This window comes from Chaetodon trifascialis, chromosome 16 (genome assembly GCF_039877785.1).
Source record: "Chaetodon trifascialis isolate fChaTrf1 chromosome 16, fChaTrf1.hap1, whole genome shotgun sequence".
In the NCBI taxonomy this organism is placed as follows: domain Eukaryota; kingdom Metazoa; phylum Chordata; class Actinopteri; order Chaetodontiformes; family Chaetodontidae; genus Chaetodon; species Chaetodon trifascialis.
The window spans coordinates 15,628,126-15,643,736 of NC_092071.1; the positions used below are offsets into that span (position 1 = coordinate 15,628,126).

Consider the following 15,611-nt stretch of genomic DNA (forward strand, 5'->3'; position numbering starts at 1 on the left):
CTGACTTACTCTCTGTCTCTCTGCTCCCATGGCTGAAGGACAATTTCCTCTGCATAGGCCAGTAAGATCCCTCATCTGCAGCTAAGCTGGCACTGCTGTCCCAGGGCATGAAGCCAACTTTGGTCTGGAGGGACACAGACCCTCCGTTACTCTTGGATGCCCCCTCACCTACACCAGTGAGACTTGAGGGCTGCTGCAGAGATGGCGTCTGAGAGCTTCCCCTTAAGCTCTCGTAAGCCGGCGGTCTCCGGAAACCACCAGAGGGGTAGGTCCACAGCAAGGGGCTGTCTGAGGAGGGGGGCTTGTATGCTGGCAGGCCGTGAGGAGTGTGAGAGCGAAGATGGGGCCGAGAATGAGGGCGCTGGGATGAGGATAATGGCGTAGGGGTTGAGCTGGTGCTGCTGTGACATGTTTGGCTGCTAGTGGAGTGACCGTGATCCATCTGTAAGGAGTACGGCCCTCCATCCCGATCCCGATCCCGATCCCGATCCCGATCCCGATCCCGATCCCGATCTCTTTCTCTGTCTCTGTCCCTATCCCTGTCCCTGTGCTTATCCCTGTGTCTGTCGCTGTCCCTGTCTCTATCACTGTCCTTGTCTTTCTCCCTGTCTCTCCTACTATCCCTATCCTTCTCTCTATCCCTGTCCCTGTCCCTGTCCCTGTCCCTGTCCCTGTCCCTGTCCCTGTCCCTGTCCTTATCCTTGTCTCTGTCCCTGTCCCTGTCCTTATCCCTCTCTCCTTTATCAGACTTCAAGAGGAAGCTAACAGACTTGCCTTCCCTGCCCGTACTTGAGGTCTGGGTCTGGACTGTGGAGGTCTGAGAACAGCTCTTGTTTGGAGCAGGGGAGTCTCCTCTTTCTGGCTTACGATAGTGGTGGTAGTGCGAGGGGCGATGGTGAGGGTGGTGGTGGTGATGGGAGAAAGGGGAGGTTGATTTGGAGGAGGGAGGCAGAGGTGTGGAGTGGCTCCTGGCTCTCAGTCCAGGTGCTGGGCCTAACTGAGAGTCTCTGCTGTGTTTGTCCTGCTGGGCTACACTTCCTCCTGATGACTCCTTGGAGCCTGACAGGGATACAGAAACATTAGAGGAGGTTGAGGAGGAGGTGCTGGCTTGAGTTGTCACGCTGGATGTTTGAGCTCCTATTTTAGTCGAGGCGGACACCTTGTTTTGCACCCCGACCCCGCTGGAGGCTGCTGCTGGCTGAGGGAAGGCAAGCAGTGGGGGCCGGTGCTGCAGAAGATTGGGGAAAGGGGCTGGAATCTTGGTGTTGGACTCAGGCTCAGATTTACTCCCTTGCAGCAGGTAGGGAGTAGGAGCTCGTGGAGTATGTGGACTGGCAGACAGGACCTGGGGGACAGGGGTGGAGGATGCGGACGAAGGCAGAGGAGACGAATGAGAGATGGACACGGTAGCTTTGGGTTTGGAATAGGAAGGAGAGGAAGAGGAGGGGCGCGGCAGAGAGGAGGAGCTGCTGGAGGAGGAAGGGGTGGCATGAAAGTGTTTAGAGTTTCTCAGTTTCTCATGCTTTGGAGGGAGGTGTCTCTGGGACTCTCTGTCCTCTTGCAGCGGGTATTTCATCTCCTCATAGATGGCCTCGCTCTGGTCTGAGTCAGAGTCAGGTGTGGTGGCCACAGGGGTCACAGGATGGGGGGTGGCTGTCTGACTGTCTCTGGTGAACACTTGGCCCACCATCTCTATATATACTGGCTCATCCTCCCCATCTCCTGTCTGAATCTGAGAGTCTGCTGCCTGGAAAGGCAAGGATGTAGCAGAAGGAGGCACGCGTGGAGGAAGAGGGTCAAAAGAAAGCTGGGTGCTGGGACTTCTCTTGGGCTTTAAAGGAGGCACCTTCTTTGCTCCAATCTCTCCAGAGTCAGACTTCTTCATGGCTGTTGGAGAGAAAAAAATGCACGTCAAGAAAAAAGATCATTCTTACCTGCAGAAAGATACACCTGAAAACACATTTCTTACCATTTTTCTTCTCTGAGTGTTTGGACTGCGAGTGAGTGGACGGAGGAGGCGGCGTCTCGGGAAGTCCTCGGCTGTCAGCGGATGAGGAGCTGAGGCGGGTGCTGGGGTGACGTTTGGGTTTGGCCGGGGGGCAACGGCTGCCATGTTGGGATTGGGTGTCGGAGTAATCTCCATTCTCCAGACTCGTATCCCCGGCACCGACGGCGTGGCAGGACTGCGAGCGTGGCGCCATGGCGGAGGCACAAGAGTGAGGGGACAGGTCCTGGGAGGCTGGCATGGTCATGAAACCCATCCGGAAGTGCCGGCGGAATGAAGCCAAGTCTCTGACTTTGCCAACAGTGGCTGAGGGGTCGTTTTGGGTGGAGCTGCAGTTTAGGAATGGGGTTGGGAAGGTGTAGATGGGAGAAAAATGTTGAAGCATAAAGGAATCATAGTTAAGTGCAAAACATTCATGTACTAGCCTTTATATTGACCTCCCTCTTTCCTCACTCTCTCTTTGGTCTTCAAACATCGCTTTTGCAATAAAGAAATGCCTGCAGGGCTTTCACTGCAAAAAGGAAAGCCCCGGAGGCTCCTCCATCTTTCGCATTCACATATCTTTCCATCTGATTTCCTCCACCTCAAACACATTCAATTAGGAAATCAATTCCCCTGTCAAAAACACTCGGCGTGTACACTGTGCTGCTGGAATTCCCCGATTCTTTATATCCTCAACCCACATCTGTAGTCTGCTCTCGTGATCGCCTGAAGCCTTTAATCTGTTGCCATGGGAACAAGTTTTGATTTTCATGCATTTGATAGTTTTTTTCTTTGAAATCATCAATGATATGAGCTCCCACAACAATAAACAAAACTGACAAAGGGAATAATCTGACAAAACATTGCAGTGTTTCAGCAAACTGAACAGTAGCTGGGATTGCATTCTTTTGGCTGATTGTGGCATATTTGCTGGGCATGTAAAGAGAACTATATACCTTTTTATTCCATTAATAGTGCTGGAGTTAGATGCTTATTATTATCTGTCATTATAGTACTGGGCACAAAAATGTATGAACTTGTTTGCAGTTTACAAAAAGCAAAGTAACTTATAACTTAATTTTGAAAGGTATTACCCCAGACCCTTAAATTAGGTAAAATTATTCTAAATTAAAGAGGCAACCAGAATAAAATCGAATGTGCTGAGCATCACAGTTCAGGCATCATTGTCAGGGGTGCAATATGTTGGAGTAAAAGGTTCACCGAAGGCTTACAAAATGGCTTCTGATAACCCACTTCTCTGCTTTAGAGATATGTGCTGCAATGGTGTGGTGTCCTCTCCAGGGGTGTTGTGCTGCTTCACCCCACAGCAACACAAGACAAGTCCCTGGCCTTTAAGCTGACTCCGATCGAACAAGGTTGACTTACTTTTCCTCGTGCAACTGACTTTTCATGAACAAGGCTACTGTCAAGTTACCGTCCTTACAGAAAATGTCAGAGGGAGAAAAAAAGCGTTCACGTCTGTGGTGGAAATAGCATCAAAATGAGTAAAAGGATATTAGAATTTACTGCAGTGGTGTAGGAAGAAGCCCCAGCTTCTTCAGGGCGATTCTTATTCCACGTTTGTGTTGATCATATCTCAGCCACAGGGAGCACATCTGGATATCCACATCTGTGTCTACACGTTCGAGGCTGCAAGAGATTATCTTTCTGCGTGTGTAATTAAATCGCTCAAATGCACGATTATTCGTTGTGTAAGAGATTCATCATAATGCATAATGGTGACATATGACAACGGGTCACACAGCGCTCTCTTAGATCATTTGCAGCCCCTGTGAGGCAACGAACCACAGAAGAAGACTGGAGCTTACAATTTGTAGTCAGCATTGCAAGTGAGGAATCGTGGAGAACACAGTGGCTCCTATTTTCCTCCTGTCAAATCACTGCTTGTGAGGCGGCGTATGTGTGTGCCTGAATATGTGTTTTTATGTGTGCGGTATAGCAACAGAGTGCGTTTGTGCGAGAATGTTTCTGCCCTTGAATGGCTTTGGAGATACACTCGTGAGTCCTCACAATCGACATAGTTACCACATGGCCAAATTTAGCCCAGAACAGAGGCTGAGCAGCTCCTTCTGGTCGCCTGAAGAGCTCTGTTTGTTGTTTTCTCACTTCTTAAGGCAGAAGAAGCTCTCAGCATCTTCAAACCGAGACCAAAGACAGAGCCGTTCAAAAAAAGATCTGGACTCTCACCTTTTTATTCAAGTCTCATCCTTGTTACTTTACATTGCGTTCCTAATCCATCTTAACCAGCACTTAAAAGAGTAGTTGACATTTTAGGAAATACGCTATCTTTCCAACAGCTGATGATAAGATTGATAGCACTTTCATGTCTCTCTGAAACTAGAGCCAGCAGCCGATGAGCTCAGCTTAGCAGGAAGACTGAAAAGAGGGGAACTGTTAGCCTGGCTCTGTCTGAAGGCAACAAAATCTGTCTACCAGCATCTCTAAAGCTTTTATTTGTGCAAAAACAGGAGGGGAAAAAATGGCAATTTATGGTTTTATGGGGGGACAAGTGACTCCCCAGAGTCATAATGACGACAATAGTAATAATAATAACAATAATAATGCACTCAGTTGAATGCAGAACTCCACCAGGTGTGTCTGGCTGAAACAGAGGAAGGTGAAATATCTGAGGTAATAGTTGCTGAAGCACCAACTCCAACATCACTCTAACTACATGTCTTTTGTATAGTATACTTCAGTTTTCATCTATTGTATGCCAAGTTTTTAGTTCCAAAGTATTTAATTGCAAAGTCCAAACTTCTCAGTTTAAACAATGTTACCTTAAAGATGATGATAATGCCAACAAAAACGGGTTTTCATTCATTTGTATCGCCTACCTTTAGTGGATCATAACATATTGGGTATGGAATTAATCTGCAGATGCTATGGTTCAAGACGAGCCCAGCGTTTTGTATGGATGTCACCTTTTGAGCCATGACAAAAGCCAAAATGCGGCCTGGTAAAACTTGTTTTTAAGCAGTAGCCGGAAACACCGTTTGCTATGTCGTAATGCATATTGGAAAATGGCAAATGCAGCAGAGTGAAACAGAATAAACCAATGGTAAAATAAACAGGACTTTCACTGCAAATCACTGTAACCACAAGAGTCCCTTAAGCATACAGTCGAACAGAAGGCACAAATTCATGACCTCCTATCTCTTTATCTTTAAACTCACATGACTTGCAGCAGATGAAGGTTACATATTCATCTGAATAAGCAGTGGAAAGAAGCAGGGAGAATTGCACATCATGGTCCCCGCCAGTCAAAACACACGAGTTCACCTGATGCTCCTCTTCAGCCTTCAGAACAACATCTTCGGTAGATTTATCTTTAGACAGACTCTTGAATACCACCTCCTCCTCAGAGCACCAGATATTCCCAAAAGCTTTTAAGAGTGTGGTGATAAAGCTTTTGCTGAAAGAAATCCAGTTTAGATCATTCTGCCCCTAGCAGCTACCGTCCTATTTCTAATTTACCTTTTTGGGGCAAAGTTTAAGAGTGGGTTATGTTTAAACAGCTGAATGAGACCTGAGATCTGTAAGAACATCATCTTTGAGAACATCCAGCCTGGTCCGACGACAAATCGGAGCAGTGAAGTCGTCCGATGTGCAAAGTTTCAGACGGGTTAAGGTTGAGCTGCTGACATTGAGTGTGTCGCTGTCCTCATTCTGTTGGACCTCACTGACATATCTGACACAGTACACGACACTTTAATTGATTGCCTTAAGTTATGGGTTGGCTCTAGCATGGTTTTAAACTGATCTGGAAGAATCAGGATGGAAATGACATAAAAAGCCAAGCCGCCTGGCGCTTTGACTCAAAGCAATAAAGCACAAGCTTTGCCTATTGATTCTTCTAACAGTATTATTGTCATATTGTGTACCAGCATGTGACACACAGCTGTAGGTGCCCCTGAAGCGACTGACAGCCCAAATAACTTTTCCTTTCATAATTGCATCTCCGCAACGACTAACCACACAAATAATAACTTCTCAAAGCTTCCGCAACGGGACAACGCTTGTCTTTGTCTGCCTGAAACTCTTAACTAAGTTTCTCTCTCTTTACGTAACAAAGGCTGTTTGTCTCTATTCATAACAAAACTGAATGAACTTAAATCATTCAGAAAAGGTGCTTCCAACCATGTGATCATGACACTATGGTTTGTATCACAAATAACGCTCTTCTGCGGGAAACAGGGATGTGAACCTTTGACTGAATGTCAGTTTGTCTAAATGCATTCAGAGTATCAGACCGATGATTTGATACGATTGGATACATTTTCGCGTTGAGAAAACTGAGACAGTCCCAAGCTTTCATCAACATCTGCTTAACATTGTCCCATATTGTATCCACGTGAATAACGGTCACGTTCAGACAGTAGTACCCAATCAGGCATCAATAAATTCATGTTTCCACACTGGAGAAATATTCTGCTCCTGGTGTTCAAAACGGAAACCATGACTTTGGGCCTCAAGACAGGAAGGAGCTGCGTTGTCTCCTCGCATTAAAAGCATTTCCAAAGCTGCAATGTTTTTCTTTATAAATATTAATACTAAACTCAGAGACACTGTTGTTTCCTACATTTAATCATTCAGTGCGTTTTATTACTTCACCTCCACCCTGTAAAGCCAACATGACCTCCTCTTAAACACAGAGCAGACCGCAAGCCGTTGACCTAAACCTCCATGCTCAGCTTCAGACTCACTTACCTACAGAGAACCAAGAGAGACTAATGATCATAAAACAGTTTATAAATTGCATTCCGACATTCTCAGGAAAAATTATTCTTTACAGCGTAAATCTTGCCATAACAACACCTCAAAGTAAGTGATACCAGACTTGAAATGTAAATAAATGGTTGAATGCAATCTGTAAAAATAATCCTCTTTTACTGTATTATATGATTCTGTTATATTTGTGTGTTCCACCATTTATTTACCTTTAATTAGCTGTACTGTCAACTTAATTTACATCCAGAATTTGGTTTATATGCAACATCCCTCTGTGTTTTCATTTGTCTTTCATTCCTCTTAGTCAAATTGGCTAATTGAATATTAATTACTGAACTGCTTTTAAGGTCCAGTGTGAAGGATTTAGTGGTGGTGAGGTTGCAGGAGAACCTACTGCAGCCATATAAAAGCAGAACGCTGTTCTGGGCTACTGTAGAAACATGGTGGCACAACATGGTGGGCTCCGTAGAAACCACTCCCTCTCTAGATATTTAGCGCTCCTCAGGAAACAAAAATTGATTCTTATATAAACATACTTATGAATTATATTACGATGTTCCATTTCTGCCAATAGATCCCTCTAAGTCTTACACAGTGGACCTTTAAAGGGATTTGCAGGGTTTGTTTCGTCCTCCATATATCTTCATGCACACTGGAGGCACTAGACTATACCCACAGCAGCCCATTCACACTGGCCTCATAATTCTGTGCAAGAATTAATAAAACCTCAGCTGGCAGCAAGGTTTTCTTCCACCAGTCGCCACTACTGGGAATAGTCTGTCTGCCTGTATTGGCGCCATTAGAAACAGTCTCTATTTTTAAAACTCATATTGAAACTCACCTATTTACCGTTCTGTATCTCCAAAGCCGTCTGTGCTTTATAAATGTGATTTCTCTCCTGAGGGCCTCGAGATCTCAAACTGTCTTCCTTTGTCCCTCCACCCTCCCTCACACCCACCAGCTCTGCAGTCGGTGCCGGTCCTGCCTCGAGTCCATTTGGTTTCCCTCCCGTGGTCCCTGTGCGGTTTCATCCCTGACCCTGCCCTGTTCCTAATCATCACTGGTCATGTCCTGCTTCTCACCTCTGCTGCTCTGACTCTGCTTTCATCGCTCATCATGTCCTGCTGTCCCACTTGCTGCCCTACACCTCCGCTGGCTTGATGCTGGCATGACGTTGATCTCTGCTGCCAACACGAGGGCCTCCAATTACTGCTGTGAGTCAGAGCGCGGTGGACGGCGCTTCTAAACAAACTGAACTGTTGACTTTGATGTTCTCCCTCTCCTCTACCACACAAACAGCCCCGTACACAGCGTGCAATCTGGATTATGGGTGACTCACATTTGAACATCTCTCCTCTGTTGCCGAAACACACAGTCAGAAACCGGAGATTGCTCACTGATGGGCATGCACACACGTTTCAAGACAATACTGTTACCAAACTGCGATGATGTTGTGTTCTTGACCTGTTTTAAAGAGCGCTTGAGTTAATTCTATCATAATCTAATTTGGTTGTTTTGATGCTCGAGTGTCTTTCAGCGAGTCTTTGCAAATTGTAGTTTAAGTAAATTAGATTTCATTTTACCCTAAAATCACATAAAAATGTTTATCCCACATTTAATTACATTATCATCATTATTATTAATAATAATATTGACCAGCACTTGGTCTGTGTTGTGATTTATTATGATTACTTTTCCCTTCTGTTGGAAGACGTCCAAACGCAGGAGCTGGACCTGATACATCAGCAGCTAACTGTGCTGTAATGGTGGAGAAATTGGAGCCCTGAACACACACTGCACCCTGTTTAACAACAACTCTTCAATCCAACTGAAAGAGTGCTGGCAAGGCGTGGTGGAAGGACTCTTTACTTAAGTAAAAGTCCCAATACAGCAAGCTCCATTGCTAGTAAAAGTCTTAGGTTAAAAGTCCTACTGAAGTAAAAGTACAGAGGTACAGTAGTACTAGCAGACTGTGCTTTCAAGTCTTCAGGTCAGGCCCCTCCAGAGGCTTACAGTATAGGTCTGAGGGGTTGTGATTTGATTAATGGGGTAAGAAATTATATTTTTTTTTTCTTTTCTCTAATCTTTTCATTTTGGGCCTCAAACAGTTATCTAATTTAAACCAACTGAGAAGTTTAGTGGTGAGTCCTTTATTTGGTGGAACTGCTTACAACTCTGAAACACCACAAAGAGACACCACACAGAGACATTTTTTGTATGGTGCCACAAGCCAAAAAGATTGGACACCACTGGTTAAATCCTCAACAATGACTTGCATTCTGTAAGCTTTTTCTAATGTGAAATCTTAATTTGAAAAGTAACCGTAGCTGTCAGATAAATGTAATGCAGCAAACAGGACAATATTTCCCTCTGAGCTATAGTGGAGAAGAAGTAAAAAGTGGCATGAATTGGAAATACTTAAATACAAGTAAATCAAAAATTATATTTAAGAACAGTACTTGAGTAAATGTACTGAGCTTCAAGGCCTGCACTTCATATTATTACTACATATTCCAAAAAGACTCATTACAGGGAACGTTTTCTAATCCTTTCCTGTTTGTGTGTGTGTGATAAATATTTTACCAAGTTATATTGTTGAATTCTTTTTGGCTTATAGGAAAACTGGATTTTGTCAAAGACGTGATTGGCCCACAGTCACATGGTACGCTGCTGTGAATGAAAACAAATGTCCTGACTGAAGCTTAAAAGCTTGAACCTCTGATGAAAGGATGTCATGTACATACACAATAATCACACATGCATTGAGATACACGAGGCAACAACTCTATTTAATTTTCTTTTCATCGGTTTTGGCCTCCATTTGCCCTCTGACACTTTGGCTGACATTATAGTAGTTTATCTCATCTACAGACCATATTAACTTCATTATGAAGCTCCACTATGCAAATTCATCCAAGACTTTTCAGGCGAACCCCTCCAACTTCATGAACTGTGCTTGGAATTAAGATTTAGAAATTAAACTCATTCACGCTGCCTAAGAGGTTTATATCCCCATTGAACTGAACCCTAATGTAATCCCATATATGCAGAGCTCCTGTGAGCTGATTCTCTCACCTCTTTTTACTTCCCTCTTGGTCCCTCTGCCTCCAGTCCAAACGGCTCTTACGATACAGCAGGTTCATGTCGCTGCGGGGTCGCTCCTCCTCGCAGCCTATCACAGCGCAGTGTAGCCGCTTGCTTCGCCTCTCTATGTCACGCAGGAAATGCTCGACTGCCACATCCTGGGCAGAGCCGGAGCTCATGGTATAGAAGAAGACTCTGGAGAAGGGGACGTATGTGACAGGCAGCCTCCTCCAACTCACCTAAACAAGAAGAAACAAGGGCAATGTTTGAACTCATTAATCATTAAAAAACAGCTCCCCAGCCTACTTGCAGCTGACAAGATTAACAGTGATTACTTTGTGATGTGGTGACGCACGAGGAAACCAAAAAAATCAAACCCAAATTACTGGCAGAACTTTAGGGGAGTCATTGCTTATCATGTTCATTGTGTCATAGCGAGCAATCCTGCCCATTACTCCAACTGGCAGCCTTCAGAGCAGAGCCACAGTGATGCATGATGATGGAGGTTGCAGTTTTGTTTACCGCAACCTCTAGCGTATCACATGAAAACTATTTATATTTTCATTATCCAGTTATGAATATTTGAGTAAGCATGGTAACTCAGCTGCAGAGCGTCTCTGGCTGCAGGCCCTGGGATGGCCTAGCTAAGCCTGTCTGCTAGCCAGACAGTAATGTGGTTTGTCATATGTAGCGCATGCACAGCTTCCTACTCACGCTCACCCCATGAGAAGTCAGGCTTGTTGTGGGGCAGATATCTGAGGGCCCAACAGTGTTTTCACGCTGGAGAATGCGAGTGTGCAATGCAATTGGCTAAGAAAAGCGCAGCTGTCAGCTGATGCATGTTTGCAGCGTTTTTGAATCATAAATAGAAACAGAGATTGAACGTTTTTTATTGGTGGACAGTGAAGCACTATCATTGGTGCTTTTGGCATCAGTTTGTTTTGAGTTGAACAGCATTATAGAAGCAGGATTTTACTATTGTAGTTAGTTGAGTTTTAACTATTCTGTACAAGACTGCAACTAATGACTTTTCATTATGGATCATCTGCTGATTATTTTACCAATTAATCAGTTATTGAATTCTGAAAATAGTGGGCATCGCAGTTACCCAGAGCCCAAAGTGACACCTCCACAAAGCTTATTTTGTCCAGTCAACAGTTCAAAACTTAAAATTATTTAAAAAAAAAATTAAAATTATAAAAACAATTCTGTATACATTTTTATAACCAGGCATATTTTATAAGCTCTTCATATGTTTTGTGTGCAAAAATATTAGTTTGTAAAGTAGCTAGTGACTAAAACTGTCAGATAAATGTAGTAGAGTAAAAAGTGCAAGATTTCAATATAGTGGAATAGAAAGTTACCTCAGATTTGTACTGAAATACAACCCTGGAGTAAATACACATAATTACATTCCACCACTGGTTTCCAACATAGTTTGTTCATAACTTTAATGGTCTGTATATATTGCCAGGTTTTCTGTGTCACAGAACTGAAAAAGGTGAAATATTCTAAAACTTATTATGCTGTCTACTTGATTCTATTTAAAATCACAATGTTACAATCAAACTGCACATGAATACAGTTTAATGAGCTCTAAATTATGCTTTTATTCTCCTTGACTAAGGAAGCAATCAGCATAAAAAGGGCATAAAAAATGCACAACATTTACACTTTCCAACAGTGGAGCTCTTCCAATTTTGTACACATTCAGGAGCACTCAAACCACATTTACCATCAATTGCACAGCAGCTTTACTGTTAGAACAAAATCTCAACCATATCCCACTATAAAAGACAAAAAAGCCACAGTGGGAGCATCAGGCACTGTCACCTGGACGAGGCGGCATGTTGAGCTGTGTAGCTGTGTGTGATTCTTTTGTCACGGCGCAGTGTGTCATCCAGTGTGTCAGCGTGGCTTCCGCTATTCTTGTATCCCACAGCCCTGACCACAACCTCGACCGCTGCTGCTGCCATGCTTGCTGACTCAATGTTAATTAGGTTAGGGAGCTGCGACTGTAGGTTGGGCTTTTGTTAACTGGAGCTTTGATTTGGGTTTCTAGGATCTGGCAGCTGAGCAGGCAGCCCTGCAATTGCCGCATTACATGCTGTGGGTTGGTGCACAATTAGCCAAGTAAAAGAACCAAGGGACCTTCGTGTTACATCTACTGGCAGGTTTGTCGAACGAAACTAGGCTACAAACACCATTTTCACCGGCAGACACAAAACATGCAGCACACTCGTATACACTCGTTGACTGTGATCAATCCCTGGAGTCAGTTTAAATCCCAGATAAATTCAGAGCTTTCACGCAGCAAAGTTGTTTCAGGAGCATCTGTAGGGTCAGGAGTCGCTTGAATTCCTCTCATTAGAACCTGGAGGCAGATGGAGCCATGATTCATGTGGCTGGATCTGCATGCAACGCTGCAGACTACTCACTCATGCACATAAGCAAACAGATCACACACACACTCAAATCCGCCACACATGCTAAACACACACATACACACGGGGTGTGAAGCGGTAAATGCAAATGCTCAGCAGCTGATTTGTGTGAAGGTTATTGATGAAGGGGAGCAACAGAAAATTTGTAAATGCCAAAGATTTGGAGGATCATCTCTTGTAAGACAGAGCAAAGTTATGAGTGAAATATTATGGATTCAAGGACCTTGCTTTCCTCTGTCTAAAACGGTCTTTCACTGCCACTTATTTCACACTTCTGGAACGCTTTGTGCTGCAGCCCGCTGCCATTCAGCCTCCACCTCAGCAAGTGGTCCTGTGGTGCTGCTGCTGCACCTCACTGCGAGTGAGGCAGTAACACTGCTGAGTGGAGGGACAAATCACAGCACTGGCCCGGGTCTTTACGTGGGGCAATATTTCTGCGTGACATATTCAAAACGCACATTTAATTACTCTGGAGCTTATTGTGTTTTGCAGGCATCCACAAAAAAAACTGTGATTTGAAACAAGATATTGCTACAAATACCAACCTGTCTGCTTTTTTTTGTTTTTTTGGTTACAGAAAATTCATATGATGTATTTGCCTTTGCAGAGCTGCTTGAATAGAAGCAATTAGACGGAGAGGGCAGATAGAACATCTTGTTCATTATACACATCATCTTCTTTCTTCTGCACAGGCAGTCCTCAGACTAACATGCTCTCATACGTAACAGGATGTCCAGATTTGCATCACTTCAAGGCTGAATTAAACAGCAAGTAAGCACATTTAACTTTGTAACGTAGTATGTGAGAGAGCGCAGGAAAGAAACCAGTGGGATTTTGGATATCCACAGATGTTCATAGGTTCTATATTTTTGAAAACAAAATACTGTACATATGCTTGAGTTTATGCATTTCTGTGTCCGTTGCTGTACAGTACGACAACTTGAAACTGCAGCCACATGGTACCCCACAGTCACGGCACTCGACCGGACACAGAGATGCAGCTCAGCCACAGAAACAAACGGAGAGAGAGGATGAGAGGGGCGGCGAGGAAGCAGTGCGAGAGGACAGAGCGAAACGTTCAGGAGAAGAATGAGCAGCTTGAGATGCACACAGCCAGAGAGGAGGAGAGATCGAGGCAGCGGGAGAGAGACGGGAGGGGGTGCGGTGAAAAATGGGGGAAGCCAATAAATGGAGAGTCACTGAGGGATCAACCGGGCTGAAGATAAATATGATTAGGCAGGAAAACTGGAGACAGACTGATGGAAGGGAATGTCAAGGAAAGAATATGAGAGAGGAAGGAATAAGCAAATGGAGGCAAGTGCGAGGAGGACAGGATAGAAAAACAGTGAAAGGCAGCCAGACTACAAGAATGGGGGAGGGAGGTGAAATCAAGCCTCTCACACTAGTCGCTGTGTGTGGTCTCCTAGCAACACTGTCAGCCATGCATCTCTTCCTTAGCTACTGAATATGCACAAAGCAGGACGTCGGCCTCGTCATACATGATGATCCCGGGGTTAAACTTCATTTGTACCTGATCCTGCAGTAACAATATATCTCATGTACCTTAAAGAGAGATAGCATCGGTTTCCAGCAGCAACCATAAAACCTTGCTGCTAACATTCAGGACGCACTGAGGTGCACACTGCACACAGGCTGCCGCTGAGCCAAAAGCAGTCTATCCAAGATAGGAAATCTGGCAAATGTACTCAAAGGAATAACGTGACATTTTGCTAATGAAGGTTCGAAAATGCTTTCCAGGTAGATGTGACTTCTTCTCTCAGCTGAATCCCTCCTCTCACTTCAGCTGCATGCCTCAATATGAGAAGCCAAATATCACGCATGAAAATCAGGCGTGGATGTTTGCAGTTTAGTAACGTTTCATCACGTGTCAAAGCGAGTCAAAAAGAGGGCACTGAAGTGAAATAGATATTTACGTGAGCTTGGAGAGCATCTGCACCAGCTGATAATGAAAAAATAAAAAGATCTGCAAACAGTTTATATGAACGAGTCACGTCTTTAAAGCAATATTTAGTAAAATGAGAATACAAAGCTACAGGCAGTGCTGTTAGCTTAGCTTAGCACAAACACTGAAAATGGGAGGAAACAGCTAGCCTGGCTCGGTCCAAAGCAACAAAATCCATATATATATATATATATATGTGTGTGTGTGTGTGTGTGTGTGTGTGTGTGTATACCAGCACCTCTAAAACTCATGAATCAACATGTTATATCTCGTTTGTGAAATCCACACAAAACCTTAAGTGGTGAGGCTGTGGTGACTATTTCTTGGCCAGGTGCACAGTGACAGGAAAACTTTGTTTTTTGTGCTGATTAAACAAATGAGATATAAAGTGTTAATTAGTGTTAATTAGGGAGCTTTAGAGGTGCAGGCAGGTGGATCTTCTTGCCTCCTATGCAGAGCCAGACTGGTTCCCCGTGTTATTTGTGCTACGCTAAGCTAACAGGCTCTACCTTCAAATTTAGCATACAGACAGTGATTACTGTCAATCATTTCATCTGACTGAGCAAGGAGAAGGAGAATAAGCATATTTCTCAAAACGCTTCCTTTAAACACTTTATTTCATTTCTAATTAAAGGAATTAATGTTTCAATTTTGTGATTTAAACAATTCGCAATTAAATAATGGAGAGCCTGCTGCGCTCTGACAAAGTGACAAAGACAAATTCACTCTCCAAAAGTGAACATTGTGCTGACATGCTTGCAAAATATTAATGGCCAGATGTCACACACTGTCTGTTCACAGACACTCAACTTGCAATGAGAGATACTCTCTGAAACATTTAGTTAGACAGATAATTCATGCTGAATCACAACATTAAAGGTATACTATGCAGGATCTTCTAAACAAAAAAAATGTACAGACTCAAACAAAAGTGGTCCCTCTCAATCATCACTTATGACTAACTAGAAGTGTGTGGCTGCGACCCTGCCCCCTGTATTATCTTGGTCGGGACATTTCTGGGCTGCAACCTTTGGGGAGTGGGTGTGTAGCCCCCTGCCAATAACAGTGTGCAAGTGAGGTCGGGACTTTATTAAAAGGTAGCACCCATGTGCCAGACCATTAGCAACAAGAAACATAGGGGAAGCTAACCACATCTGAACAACGGACCACTGGCACACTTAAAGCTAATTCATCTTCATCACCAACGTAGTATAGAGTTCGCCTGTTGTCAGTAGTGGTGTCATGATCCACACATCGACTTACATCTCTTAAAGGACACACAAGTTGCTGCTGTCAGTTGTAGAAAACAAATTAAAATCAATGACATGGTTCCTTGTTTGAATCTCCACTTTTCCTCCCATACATCATTTTGTCAACATAC

The 15,611-nt window shown here is 43.9% G+C and overlaps 1 protein-coding gene across 2 annotated transcripts in view; it reads right to left on the bottom strand.

Annotated features, from left to right (window-relative positions):
* The window catches only part of LOC139344240 (neuronal tyrosine-phosphorylated phosphoinositide-3-kinase adapter 1), a 31,216-nt gene that overhangs the window by 4,944 nt on the left and 10,661 nt on the right, over window positions 1-15,611 (bottom strand). For both annotated transcript variants that reach the window (XM_070982202.1, XM_070982203.1), the window contains 3 exons: window positions 9,815-10,062; window positions 1,970-2,334; window positions 10-1,887 (listed from right to left, as the gene is read on the bottom strand). In XM_070982202.1, coding sequence (XP_070838303.1) covers window positions 10-1,887; window positions 1,970-2,334; window positions 9,815-10,002 — 2,431 coding nt within the window. In that variant the 5' untranslated portion in view covers window positions 10,003-10,062. The remainder of the gene's footprint in view (window positions 1-9; window positions 1,888-1,969; window positions 2,335-9,814; window positions 10,063-15,611) is intronic.